This window comes from Mus pahari, chromosome 3 (genome assembly GCF_900095145.1).
Source record: "Mus pahari chromosome 3, PAHARI_EIJ_v1.1, whole genome shotgun sequence".
Classification (NCBI taxonomy): Eukaryota; Metazoa; Chordata; class Mammalia; order Rodentia; family Muridae; genus Mus; species Mus pahari.
The window spans coordinates 137,934,087-137,948,263 of record NC_034592.1 but is presented as its reverse complement, the minus strand read 5'-3'; the positions used below and the strand labels follow the sequence as shown (position 1 = coordinate 137,948,263).

The window sequence follows — 14,177 nt, the reverse complement described above, 5'->3', positions numbered from 1 at the left end:
CCAGAGCTGCACATCTCCACTCAGTCTCCTGGCCCTCTAGGCTTCTCTCCTGTCCCCTCTCCCCTCTCCCTGATCCTGTTCCCCTTTTCCTCTCCCCTCCCCCTCCCACCCAGATCCCTCTTTCCCTCCTCTGCCTCCTGGGATTGTTCCCTTCCCCCTCACTTGGGCATTCTGTTTGTTACACCTCTTAGGGTCAGTGGGTTGTGTCCTAGGTATTCTGTACTTTTGGCTAATATCCACTTATCAGTGAATACATACCATGCGTATCCTTTTGGGTCTGAGTTACCTCACTCAGGAATTTTACTTCTCACCACAAGCCTATGCTATAAGCACGGTTATTTTCTTCTTCAGTTGAACAAACTAAGGTAGAAAGGTGATAGGATCCCCTGAAATCTCAGGGGGTGATGGCGGGTGACAGAGCTTGGGTTTGTTATCTGGCTCCAGGGTAGACTATTAGGCACTGTTTGCTCCTAGGTTGGAATGGGTATTCAAGACCCAGAAAGGACCTAGGAGTCAGTGGGTGGGGTGGGACTCCTTGACCTGTAGGGTCTCACATAGCCTAGAAAATGTTCTTTCCTCCTCTAGCACCATCAAAAAGGACGACTATACTGCCCGTCTCTTTGATATCTACAAGCAAGTCCTGAAAGAGGGCATTGCCCAGGTAACTGGTGCTGGCTCTTCCTTTGTCTGGCACGTGTCTCTCTTATCACTGGCGGATTAGTTTCTGTTTTATTTTTTATTTTATTTTATTTTTTAGATTTATTTATTTATTATATGTAAGTACACTGTAGCTGTCTTCAGACATTCCAGAAGAGGGTGTCAGATCTTGTTACGATGGTTGTGAGCCACCATGTGGTTGCTGGGATTTGAACTCCGGACCTTCGGAAGAGCAGTCGGGTGCTCTTACCCACTGAGCCATCTCCCCAGCCCCTGTTTTATTTTTACTAGAAGAATTGGCCTTAGTCTTGGTCTCATAGGAATCTGCCTCTGACCAGTCTCTGCTGGGCCTGCACGTGACCGGTCCTGGGATGACGGGATGACGGGATGATGCTTCTGGGTTTGGGAGTATTAGACAGCTCTTAGCCCTATAGCGTGTGCTGTGGCTCGACCCCAGAGTCAGCCTCCCGGGCCAGTGTCCTCAGCCTTCAGTTCTGTCCACAGACTGTGTTCCTGGGCCTGAATCGCTCAGATTACATGTTCCAGTGCGGCGCAGACGGCTCCAAAGCCCTGAAACAGATCGAGATCAACACTATCTCTGCCAGCTTTGGGGGCCTGGCCTCCCGGACTCCAGCTGTGCACCGGTGGGTTCCTAGGGCAGTATGGAGCTCATTTGTGGGGAAGAGCTCAATGGACCAATAGTCACTGGCTAAGTCAGAGATCTCTTACCATGGCTATACCTTCCTGGACCCTGAGTCATGTGTTCTACACATCTCCGTTCTCTCCCCATAGCAGTTTTCTACTTGAAATCAGATCGTTTATATATCAGAGAAGGAAGACCCCTCATGGCATATTAATCCTGCCCCTCACTGTGCAGATTAACATGCCAGTCACAGAAAATGATGCCTTTGAGGGGTCTCTCGAATAGGAAGGTCCTGACATATCTGATGCCGGGAAGCAGTTCTGAATCCGAAGCAGAGGGGGATTGAGAAGCTTCTGAGGGACATAGTAGTAGATTCCTAGCCATCAGGGGTGCTCCAGGTCACTGTGATTCCATATGGATTCTGTATTGCACCTGGGGGCCAAGGAAAGGGGCTCCGACCCCCTTAAAAACGGAATTGGAGTGGAATGGCCTCAAGGCTCTCAGGACTCTTCTGGGAATGGTAGTAAAGTGCTTTTAAGTGCTTGGCTGAGTTTCAGAGTAATGTTCCTATATGTATCGGTGAGGTCACGGGCAGAAGGGTATTTGGTCCATCCAGTTACTAAACAGCCGTCTCTCTTCCAACAGACACGTTCTCAATGTCCTGAATAAGACCAAAGAAGCTTCCAAGATCCTGTCCAATAACCCCAGCAAGGGACTGGCCCTGGGGATCGCCAAAGCCTGGGAGCTCTATGGCTCAGCTAAGTAAGAATGTGGAAAGGTGGCAGTAGTGCCCTGCCATCGTGTCAGCACTCCTGGGTGTGGCAGCTTCTCCTTTGCTAGACATCACTGGTGGATGAAGGGGTATTTCTAGGAATAGAAACATACACCTTTAAATGCCAAAAATACTTTAGTGGAGTTTTGGGTTTCCTTCTAAAATAAGAGATGCTGACTATATAAGTTACTGTTTCCATGTTGCACGGACGTCATCATGATGATGGACAGTGATTGCATCTTGCTGAAGCTCACTGGTGCCACACCTAGGATTAGAAAGCGTTAGAAGGCCTGTGCCACTGGGGTTGAGTTCCCATCCATATCTCTGTAATGTTCCCAGCTGGCTTCTTAAACATCTGCTTTTACATCTCACTGCTGTCGGTGCACTTGGAATGGGGGGTCCTCTGCTTCAATCCCTTTGCCTTCTGGTTTGCTGTGGTTCGGGGGGAGGAAATCAGGGATCCTGGTTATTGTAATCGTGTGTGAAGAGCGTGAGGTCAGTTTTGATCTGGGAATTTTGTGGTGTCCATTGTAACTGCTTAGAAGTGTTTTCTTTGCTTTCTTCCTACTTCTCAACCATGTTCCAGATGTGTGAAGATGCTCGGTAAGTGACTTCCAGATGGTTGAGAGGCCTCTGCTAGCAGCAGTTCAGTGTCCTCATGGAACTGAGTTGTGCTTTAGGGAGCACCAAGTGCTCTCCATGCAGGGTCTCAGGATGTTTGCACTGAGCTAGGGCTGCTCCTCCCTGCTTTACAGATAAAGGGACTGGGGTTCGGAGAGGGACAGTGATGGTGAGCTGGTAGTAGAACTCACTGTTTATAGAAAAGGACACTATTGCCTCAAGTGTGCCTTTCTGGGCTTGCTAAACCCCTCGAAGTTCCAAGAAGCCTCTTATTCTGATTATTTTACAAGCAGGACAAACACTATGTCAAGTAGAATTCTCCACAGGGTCCATTTTAAGAAAGTGAAGTCAGGAGATGGGTCACCTGAGAAACTGCAGATGAAAACCTGGCAGAGGGAGCCTCCTGCCAGGCCGTGCCAGGCCAAGAGTAATGTGTGGGGGAACACCTGTGTACCGAGTGGCCTCTGAGCAGGGACTGGCTTTACCCACTGTGAAAGTGATAAGGCTCTTCTGCTGAGCAAGTGCATGACCTTAGTGAGTCTTCTCTTTTCTCTGAGATTGTTTTTCTTGAGCTGGGCATGGTGATACATACCTTTAATCTCAGTACTCAAGAGGCAAAACCAGGTGAGTCTCTATGCCTGCAAGGCCAGTCTGGTCAGCATAGCTAGTTCCGCAACAGCCCAGGCTACATACCAAGATCCTGTCTCAAAAATAAAAAACAGACCTGTAATTCTAGTACTCAGGAAGCTGAGACAGGAGGATGGCCTTAAGTTCAAGGCCAGTCTGAGGTATGTAGTGAGTTTAATACCAGGAATACATAGCAAGGCCCTGTCTCCAAAAACCCAACCCAAACAAACAAACAAAAAACTACAAACAAACACAGACATTTTTAAGGTAAGAAATCTGAGAATTAAATTATAATTAAATCATAATTTGTTTGCTTTTTTAAAACCTTTTTGTCATGCCTGAGGGTCAAATCTAGGGCCTCGTGTATACCAGTACTCTGTCAGCTACACCTCCAGTCTTGTTTGTTGTGTTGAGACACGGTCTTGTTATATAGCCTACATTGGCCTTCTGTTTTAGCCTCCAAAAAGTAGACAGTTATATATCACCAGTCCTGATTATAAAATTATGATTTCAGCAAGGTTGGAGGATTGGTTTAGCAGTTAAGAGCATTTGTTGCTCATGCAAAGGACCCGAGTTTAATTTACTGTCTGTAAAATTATGGCTTCAGTTTACACAAATGCTTTCTTTCTTTTTTTTTTTTTTAAAGATTTATTTATTTATTATATGTAAATACACTGTAGCTGTCTTCAGACATCCCAGAAGAGGGCATCAGATCTCGTTACGGATGGTTGTGAGCCACCATGTGGTTGCTGGGATTTGAACTCAGGACCTTCAGAAGAATAGTCAGTGCTCTTAACCTCTGAGCCATCTCTCCAGAACGACAAATGCTTTCAAACCTAGGGTCTGGAGCTGGAAAGATGCTCAGAGAGGAAGGGTACTTCTTGACCTTTCAGAGGACCTGAATTTGACCCCCAGTACCCACAGTGGGTCACTTACAACTACCTGTAAATTTAGGGAATCAGATGCCCTCTTTTGGCTTTTGAGGGTACCTACATACACATGGCACACAACCACAAAATCATGCACGTAGAAATAAAAATCTTTAAGACAACAACGGTAAAACAGGGTCTGTAGTTAGAATGAGCAGAATAAGGGTGGTTATTGATATAAAAGGTTGGGACATAAGATCTGATTAACACTTCTATTTCATAGACAAGTCAATTAAGGCTCCGGGAAAGAAGTTGACTGTCCTGCTCAAGGACACACCACAAGACACTGGCAGAGTCAGAACTAAGATTGTTGGGTCCTCTCTCCCAGCCAGCATGCTATTTCCAGTTCACCTTCCTCAACTGACAACATTCCGAGTCCTGCACAGTCCAAACTTCTCACAGCTGAGGGCAGTGGGGGTAGAATGTGTTTTCTGAATCCGGCTCCACTGTCTGGCAAGTGCAAAGGCTGATTTAGTGAGCCAGAGTCTGCAATTCCATTTTAACCTCCAGCCTCCAGGCTTCCTCCTTTGTCTCTTCTTGGAGGTGAGCCATCCTGGGCAGGTGCCACCCTGCCCCCTCAACACCTACCCATGAGCAGAGTGGTTCAGGGTACAAAGTGAAGAGCAAGGCCTTTGGCTCTTGGGTCTCTCAAGGCAAGATGGCATATAAGAAACCATTTCCCCTTTGTCTTACCTAGTTTAGTCAGTTTGCAGTTTAAATATCTGTCCTCTTGACTTGAGGCAGGCTGGAAGAGTATTCAGCCAAGTAGAAGGAAGTCAGGTGAACACAGTTTAGACAAGAATTTTTCAGCTAAGGTTGAAAAGAAAAAACAGAGAAAGAGGCCGATATAGGAGGTGAGAAATAATTAACATACTAAGCCGAAGTCTGGACTTGCAGATGTCTTAGCAAGAATCCGCCAGCACACAACAGTAGCTATAGCAGAAAGGGAATTTGGCACTGTAAAACACTGGCCTTAGAATTTCTAGTTGGGGAGGGAGGAAGGGCTTGTGTTTGAAACCCTGAACATATCTTAGCAGGTACAAGCTTTCTCTCGAGTGTTCAAGCTCCAGCCTCTTTAAGAAACTATTGGATAAACAGAGAGAAGTGGGCCCAGCAAGCCTTAGTTAGCTCATTGCTACTGTGAGACCAAATGTGGCCCTGTGGACATTACAGAGCCGCCGAGGTTCCCAAGAGGCACTTGTTTGTAGTCGCCTCTGTGGAGTTCCATCTGGCCGCTTTGTTTTTCATCTAAGAGCTCCATGCTCAGATGGTGTTCTTTACACCCTTGTCGTGGAGTTATTAGCACCTGACCAACATTGTGGTTCATTTACAAAACATTCCTCTGGGATTATTCTCCAGACAGATTTTTGAATCATGGTGTTATGCTTTCTGTTGTTTGTTTTAAGATAGGGTCTCAGGTAACCCAGGCCAGCCTTAAACGCCCAACTCTCCAGTCTTCACCACGTGAATTCTGGGATCAAAGAGTGCACCGTCACACATGGCCCAAGTTATCTTCTAGGGGACAAGAAAATGCGTATGGTTAGATGGTTTTAAATCTAGATTTTCAGTTGTACAGAAATTTGACATCAGTACAGTTTCCCTTCCACCACCAGGGAACCGACAGAGATGATGCCTCCTTCTCTACTACGTTCCTTCTTTTCTTTTTTTTTTAAACATTTTTTTAAAGACTTATTTATTTATTATATGTAAGTACACTGTAGCTGTCTTCAGACACTCCAGAAGAGGGAGTCAGATCTTGTTAAGGATGGTTGTGAGCCACCATGTGGTTGCTGGGATTTGAACTCTGCACCTTTGGAAGAGCAGTTGGGTGCTATTACCAACTCACCAGCCCACGTTCCTTATTTTCAAGAAATGTACGGTTGCCTCAAGCAACTTGAGTTGGCATCTGTTCTTGCAGGGAAGGTATATTCTGTCTGTCTGTCTGTCTGTCTGTCTGTCTTGTGTGTACAGGTATGTGGAGGCCACCTCAATATTGAGTGTCTTCTTCAATCTCTTTCCATTTGTTTTTGAGAAGTTTCTCACTGAACTTGGAGCTTACTAACTTGGCTAGACTGCCTTGCCAGCAAGCCCCAGGGACCCTCCTGCCTCTGCCTCCCCAGTGATGGGATGACAGACATGAGGCCACAGCTTGCCTTTTTTTAAGTGGATTCTGGAGCTGGAACTCAGGTCCTTACATTTGCATGGCAAGCACTTTATTGACGGAACCATCTCCTTGGTCCCTCCTTTCTGTAGGAGGCCTCAGATTCATGTTCTTCCTGCCCTTGCCCCGGATCCCAAGCGCTGGGATCACAGCCCGCATCAGCAGGACTACTTGAGAAGAGGTGTTCTCACCTCTCTCTGAAGGAGCAGCAGGAAGGGCAGGGTCTGCGGCGACCCTGGCTCACCTGTGCTCTTTCTGCAGTGCGGTGGTGCTACTGATTGCTCAAGAGAAGGAAAGGAACATATTTGACCAGCGTGCCATAGAGAACGAGCTGCTAGACAGGTAAGGGAAGGAGGAGAGCCTCGGGCATGGCCCCAGGAGAGGGGCCGATTCAGAACACACATCTACTACCTCTCATTCTCACCCTTCTTCCCCAGGAAGATCCATGTAATCCGTGGAAGATTTGAAGATGTCTCTGAAAGGGGTTCTCTGGACCAAAACAGAAGGCTGTTTATGTAAGCATCCCCAAGGAGCCACTAGACAGCTGGATTAAGAGCCTCTCTTGACACCTCCTATCACTAAAGAACTTTTCTGCTGGGAATACAATAGCTTGTTTTCTTTTCTCCTAATATTTGAAATATCTCATCCTCCTAGGAAATTTTAAGAACACCTAGCTCCACTTCTAAAGGAGATATATAGCAGAGCTGTTGATCTTTTGGATAGGAAAATCATCCTTAAATTTAACCTTAGTTTTTCATATAGAACTCTGAGGTTCTAAAAGTTTTCTTGCTCATCTTTGTGGCTAGTCAAAACAGGCCTGAGCAGTTGGGCTGGGCAAGCAGGGAGACAGGCTCATCGTTGCCCATCTGGTTGCCACTCTCTGCACTACAGCCTGGATTTGTCTTCTAAGGCAGGCCCTTTTGTTTTTCCCCATGGGCCATCACACTGTAGCTTTAATACTACATATTGGGTTTAACTGTACCTTACATAGTTAGACCTAGCTAGGGTTCCACATGGTGGCACATGCAACAAAGGCAGACAGATCTTAGAGTTCTAGGCCAGCCTGGTTCCAGGTTCCAGAAAGTTCCAGGTACATAGAAAGCTACATAATGAGACCCTGTCTAAAAACAAAAGAATGTAGCCCGGTGTGATGGCACACATTTATAATCTCAGGGCTTGGGACGTAAAGGCAGGAAGATCAGGGGTTCTGGGTCATTCTCAGGTATAGAGTGAGTTCAAAGTCAGCCTGGGATATATGAGGCACTGTCTCAAAAAACAAAGTAACAAAAAAGAGCCTCCTCGGACTTTCCCAATCTCACTTCAGATATTTCCAAACAGGCTGCTATCATAACAAAACCAAGTAGCTAGTTTACTTTTTAGATAAAGTAGATAATAGGAAATAGGCCAAGGGCAAGGCAAGAAGTTATCTTAGAGTCAAGTTTTTGCACATCCCCACCACCAACAGTTTACGAAATCTTAGTCTGGTTTCTGCTAATTTCAGCAGTAGAAATACAAAGTGCAATTCTGTCTTGCTAATCATGGCAATATGATTCTTTCACTCAAAATTTTGGATACATGTGTTTTTAGTTTTACCTGTGCTAATCTTCTTGTTTCCTTGCCGCCTTCATAAAATATCTTTAGATGCAGAATATTCTAAAGCACTCTGCGCTGCGCCCCTGTTTTAATAGAAGTAGTGGATTTCTGCTGTCACTAATTCTAGGGAGCCACTGTCCAGGCTTGCTGTATGGACTGCCACATGTGCTTGGATGTATCCCAAAATAGACTGAACACGTCAGTAATAATTTTATTCAGAAGCTTTTTTCCTTCCTGTGTTACAGGGATGACCAGGAAGTAGCTGTGGTGTACTTCCGAGATGGCTACATGCCCAGTCAGTATACTCCACAGGTTGGTGTTTTCTATTGGACCATTCTCTGTCTCCAGGAAGCTACTAGAGCCCCACAGAAACCCAGCTCGGGCGTCACAGCCATGCTTCCGTCTTTCTCTTGGGACTGCTGCTGGAAACGCCTTTCTTCTTCATGTGGGCTCCCTCCCCCCTTTCATTTTTACAAGATCTTTAGGATCTTCATCCTCAGGAATCTATCTGTAGTGTTTTAGCCATTTATACATTTTCTGGAGATATGTTGGAAAGTGTTTAACAAATATCTTTCTAAGAGGAAGAGTCCCAATGTATAGCATTGCTAACTTCCATAGTATAATGTTGAGCTACTCAGTTTAACCATTCTGACCAAAGATCTGGGAAGAGATACGTACAGACAGCTCTCACTAGCTGATGCAGGCTAGTGCCAGGCCACCCACCCACTTATTTTGTTTGTTCTTCTCTCTCTCTCTCTCTCTCTCTCTCTCTCTCTCTCTCTCTCTCTCTCTCTCTGTGTGTGTGTGTGTGTGTGTGTGTGTGTGTGTGTGAGGGGGAGGGTAAGGAGGAACAAGGTCTTCCTTCAAGGCAGACCTGAAACTCAGCATAGCCTTAAATAAGTGGCAATCTCCTACCTCAGCCTTCCAAGTGCTACAGTATAGGTGTGAGTCATCGTGCCCAAGCTCTCTGACCATTTTCATTTTCTGCACCTCTCCTTTATCTGAACTAGAAAGGTTTTGTTTGTTTGATCATGTTCTCATTTATATTCATGGCAACCAGTATTACCTCATCCTGCTAACTACTGTGTAGTTTCAAACATTACTTTCCACACATTTTATTTAACTCTTACAGCTATCATGTGAGACTTATAATTATCCCTATTACCTAGATGAGGAAACCAAAGTTTGGAGCCATGCAGAGGCTTGTCTAAAACCTCACAAGAATTTCCTAGGATTTCTGACTCTCGGGGCAGTGTATTCTGCATATGCCTTTCTTCTGTCCTCAGGTTAACACCTATACCGTGGAGGAAAGGCTAAAAAAGCCTGGCTTTCATGGAATTAAAAAAGAAAGAAGGAAAGAAGGAAGGAAGGAAGGAAGGGCTGGAGAGAGGCTCAGCAGTTAAGAATACTTACTGCTCTTAGATAGGGGACCCAAGTTTTGTTCCCAACCCACATGGCAGTTTACGACCATCTGTAACTCCAGTTCCAGGGGATCCAGTGCCCTCTTCTGGCCTCCATAGGTGCCAAGCACATACATAGTACACATACATGCATGCAGAATAACACTCACACACATACGATAACAATAAGTCTTTTAAAAAAAATACTTAACAAAAGACGGGAGGAAATACCCTGTGTGGTGAGCTGAGAGTCACGACTGGACAGCTTTCCCAGCCCCTCCTGGGTCTCAGCATCTGAAGACAGGAGCTACGCTTGAAAATGAAGGGGCCCCTGTGAGATTTATAGTCCACTTAGGGTTCTTTGCGGTTGAGCTCTGTAGGGACAGCTCTACTGAAGGACAGCTCTAGGGAAAGCCCTTTTGTCCAGAGACATGGTTAGTACTGGAAACTTGCTAACTAGGGAAGAGGGAAATTGTCTGTTGGGGAAATGGATCCAGGTTTCAGGACAGGGAGGCAGAGGAACAGTTTAAAATACACTCATAAGAGGAGAGGATGAGTTAATAAAGGAAGTGGTATAGCGAGAGCAGCTTGCCTGCACTTGAAACATGGTCATAAGCTACAGGCTTTGTGACTTGGTAGATGACTCTTCTTGCGTCTGAGTTTTGATTTTTCTGCTTCTACAAGACATCTTTCTAGTCTTGTGTTCTGGGCCTCCGAGTCTGCCCAGTCAGCTGACTGAGATGATTCAGGTTAAGCTATTCCGGTGGACAGCACTGGGTGGAGACAGCAGGGCTTGTGCACTAGGCCTTAGCCTTGATCCAGTGGTGTCACTGTTCATGACAAGGACAACCGTTCTCCCCAGTGCCTGAGAATGGGGACCTCTGACATTTCCCTGTCTCTTGTATTCTAAGCTCCTACAACAATAAGACTATTCAACCTGTGATTAGCCACCTGCAGACCTTTGTTCATATGATCCTGTCTGACACAGGGCCCATTCTCCAGTGAGTTCCACCTGTCTGACTGCCTATTGTCAGGATAGTACTCAAATTTCAGTCCACTGAGCAACAATAACAGATATTGAGTACCTACAAAGTGTCAGACCGTAAACTGCATTTCTGTGGGGATATAACCAAAAACAAGGCAAAATCTTGTGCAGTTCTTATGGTGAATACACTGCCTGGTCAGGGAGATGAACATCAGAAAGAAAAAACAGAAAGATTATTTATAACTTTTTGAGTTTTAGTTTTGTTATATTTGAGGCAGACTCTTATTCTGCATGCTGGAACTCATTTGTGACTCTGACTTGCTTTGTATTCTAGACCCTACTGCTTCAGCCATCTGAATATTAGCATTACAAATATGGAATACTATACTCAGCCTGGGAGAAATAGGCCTAGTTGAGAGGTAATGGGCTTTGACTCAAAGACCAGGAAGAAAAGATAGAGAGTTATGGAGAAACCCCCAGTGTCAGGAGAAGGACAACTGAACCAAGACTTGAGGATGAGAAAGCTGTAGCTATCCATGGGAAAAGTTAATAGGCAGAGAATTTCAGGCAGAGAAATCAGTAAATAAAAGACCAGTGAGAAGGAATGAAATTTAGTAATTACAGTCTTGTATGGTTAGAATGTGGGAGTCAGGAGTTAGGGGGAGTAGCAGGAAGCAGTGGCATGAGATGATGAAAAACTGGGGAACTCGGCCTTACAGGGCCTTACAGGAAGCAGTGGACTTTACTTGATAAAAGGCTAAAGAGTATATGGTCAACTAGATTTTTACCTGTTGGATTTTTTTTGGAGCACAGTGTAAAGCTCAGCTTATAATCAAGTATCTCACACCCTTCAAACCTCATCCAGCCAGGTGTGGTGGTACATGCTTATAATCCCAGCATGCAGGAGGCTGAGGCAGGAAGACTGCAAATTCCAGGACAGCCTGGGTTCCATGACCAGATCCTGTTAAGAAATGACAAAATCTTCTAGTATTCTGAAGTCTGAGGCAGGAGGACAGCCTAGGCTATCTCGGGAGTTACAGGCCAGCCTGGCTACCAAGTGGGACTTGGTCTCAAAAGAGAGGATGGTTGGAGGAGAGAGGGAGGGAGGGAAAGAAAGGTAGGGAAGGGGGAGGAGGGGAGGGAAGAGGAGAGGCAAGGGGAGCGCTCCAGTTTTTCCTTACCCTTACAAAATGTCTTTTCTGCTGGATGTGGTGATCCCACCACTCAGGAAACAGCTGAAGATGGATCTCTGTGAGTCTGAGGCCAGCCTGGTTTACATAGCAAGTTTCAGGCCAGAGAGAGCTACATAGTGAGACCCTGTTCCTCCTCCCCAAAAAAAGTTCCTTGTAGTAATTTGCCGTGTCATCATGAACTTGCATTAGTTTGCTAGACCACACACTCCTGAAGGGCTAGCATCCTGCAGACTGAGAGCTCATATCTGCCTCACAAGGATGTTGTAATGATAATCAACTTGAAGAGTAAAAGGCACAGTGTCTGGCACCTACAGAAAGGCTCTGTGGTCTTATTGCATCTGCAGAACTGGGAAGCACGCCTGCTGCTAGAGAGATCTCGTGCTGCCAAGTGTCCAGACATTGCCACACAGCTGGCTGGGACTAAGAAGGTGCAGCAGGAACTGAGCAGGGTGGGTCTGCTGGAATCGCTGCTCCCAGGCCAGCCTGAGGCTGTGGCCCGCCTCCGAGCCACCTTTGCTGGCCTCTATTCACTGGACATGGTATGTAGCATTTTCCCTACCACACAACAGAGACCGGGGCCCAAATGTGTTGGGGTGAGGGTGTAGCACAGCTGGCACTGTGGCTGGCATATGGCTCACATCTTTGCTGCTCTGGAGGACCCCTAAGCCTTGAGAGCAGGTGTCTTAGTTAGGGTTTCCATTGCTGTGAACAGACACCATGGCCAAGGCAACTCTTATAAAGGACAACATTTCATTGGGGCTGGCTTATAGGTTCAGAGGTTCAGTCCATTATCATCAAGGCGAGAGCATGGCAGCTTCCCGGCAGATATGATGCTGGAGAAGGAGCTGAAAGTTCTACATCTTGATCCAAGGCAGCCAGGAGAAGACTGAATCTTGGGCAGCCAGGAGGAGGGTCTCAAAGCCCACCCCCACAGTGATACACTTTCTCCAACAGGGCCACACCTACTCCAACAAGGCCACACCTCCTAGTAGTGACATTCCCTGGGCCAAGCATATTTAAACCACCACAGCAGGAGTTAAAACTTGGGTTGGGGGGAGGGCTAAAAAATCCATTGCAACTCCCTCAGCAATGGTGATGATAAAGATAAAAACCAGAGGAAATGACTGTAGAGAGTAGAGAGAATTAGGGAATACCTGTAGCCACTCTCCAGGCCTTTGCTGTAGTACTGAAAGCCTGTTTGGTGTTTAGTGCCAAAGGGAGTTAAGGGTCACATCTGGATTGAAGTGGCTAGCCTAAAGGAATTTATGGTGTTTTCCCTTCTGTCCCTCCCCCTGAAGTCACTCTGCATCACCAGCAGGACATATAGCCTGAATTCTAGTGACTACTGTCTGCCTCCTATCAGGGTGAAGAAGGGAACCAGGCCATTGCTGAGGCCCTTGCTGCTCCAAGCCACTTTGTGCTGAAGCCCCAGAGAGAGGGTGGAGGTAGGTGGATCTCCTTTGTGGAGCACTGGGCCATAAAAACACAGACTGAACTCTTAAGAGGTTAATGAGAAGCTGGTGAGGCTAGAATTGGAGATGGCAGGAATATGGGCTGGGAATGACTATTAGGGACCTGATAATAAAGAACACTGAAAATGTTCCAGGAAATTTGGGATTGGGGAGATGCCTCAGTCAGTCAGGTGATTACTATGCAAGCACTGGGTCTTTACCCCCACATAAAAGCCAAGCGTGACAGCAAGCATCTGTACCTCGAGGACTGTGGAGTGGAGGGCAGAAAAAGGCAGATCCTGGGGGCTCACTGGCCAGCCAGTCCAGCTGAAACAGTGGGCTCCAGGTTCAGTGAGAGACCCTGGTCAAAAGTAAGGCCATTGAAGAAGATACTTCAGTACTGGCCTCTGCCTCCACTTGCACATGCATGAATGTGTGTGTATGTGTGTGTGTGTGTGTGTGTGTGTGTGTGTGTGTGTGTGTGTCTGCCCGTATACGCACATTTATGCACATTCCCCTCCCCCTACAAATATGTTATAAACTGTGTTTTATCAAAAGTGATATAGTAAGCCATTAAAATTCCAACAGGGAAGGGACACATGAACTATTCAGGATCCAAGTAGGTTTAGTAGTGATGAGCTTCAGCCTTTGTAAGTTTCCTGGAATGAGAAGAGGTATCTGTGACAGAGACCTTGGAAGAAGGCTGATATCACTGTCAGGAAGACCCATGTGGAGGCCCAGACTAGGGTTATGACAATATAGAGCATAAATGGCAACACTTCTGAGTTGATAACATAGGTAAGCTAACTAAGGTGTCAAAGGGAGAGTGAACTTAAATAGGACTCAGGGATGCTTTTCATCCTATTAGGAGTAGCAAGTTCAGGAGAGGTAAGTTCTAGCAGAAATAGATATCCATGTGGATATGCTAAGTTTGCATTAGGGACATGTGGTACATCTTACAATGTCTAGAACAAAGAACATGAGTTAAAAGATTTGGGAGTTAAAGTGTACAGTATAAATGAAGCCTTAGGAACAGGTTGAGGACAGAGCAAAGGTAGAAAACTCCTAAAGACGCTCAACCTCTCTCTCTCCTCTCTCTCTCTCTCTCTCTCTCTCTCTCTCTCTCTCTCTCTCTCTCTCTCTCT

General features: G+C 46.0%; 1 protein-coding gene across 1 annotated transcript in view; it reads left to right on the top strand.

The window, feature by feature from the left end:
- Gss (glutathione synthetase) overlaps positions 1-14,177 on the top strand; it is a 28,472-nt gene that overhangs the window by 11,998 nt on the left and 2,297 nt on the right. The window contains exons 4-11 of the mRNA XM_021193773.1: positions 586-661; positions 1,162-1,301; positions 1,946-2,062; positions 6,672-6,752; positions 6,848-6,925; positions 8,249-8,315; positions 11,926-12,120; positions 12,945-13,026. Coding sequence (XP_021049432.1) covers positions 586-661; positions 1,162-1,301; positions 1,946-2,062; positions 6,672-6,752; positions 6,848-6,925; positions 8,249-8,315; positions 11,926-12,120; positions 12,945-13,026 — 836 coding nt within the window. The remainder of the gene's footprint in view (positions 1-585; positions 662-1,161; positions 1,302-1,945; positions 2,063-6,671; positions 6,753-6,847; positions 6,926-8,248; positions 8,316-11,925; positions 12,121-12,944; positions 13,027-14,177) is intronic.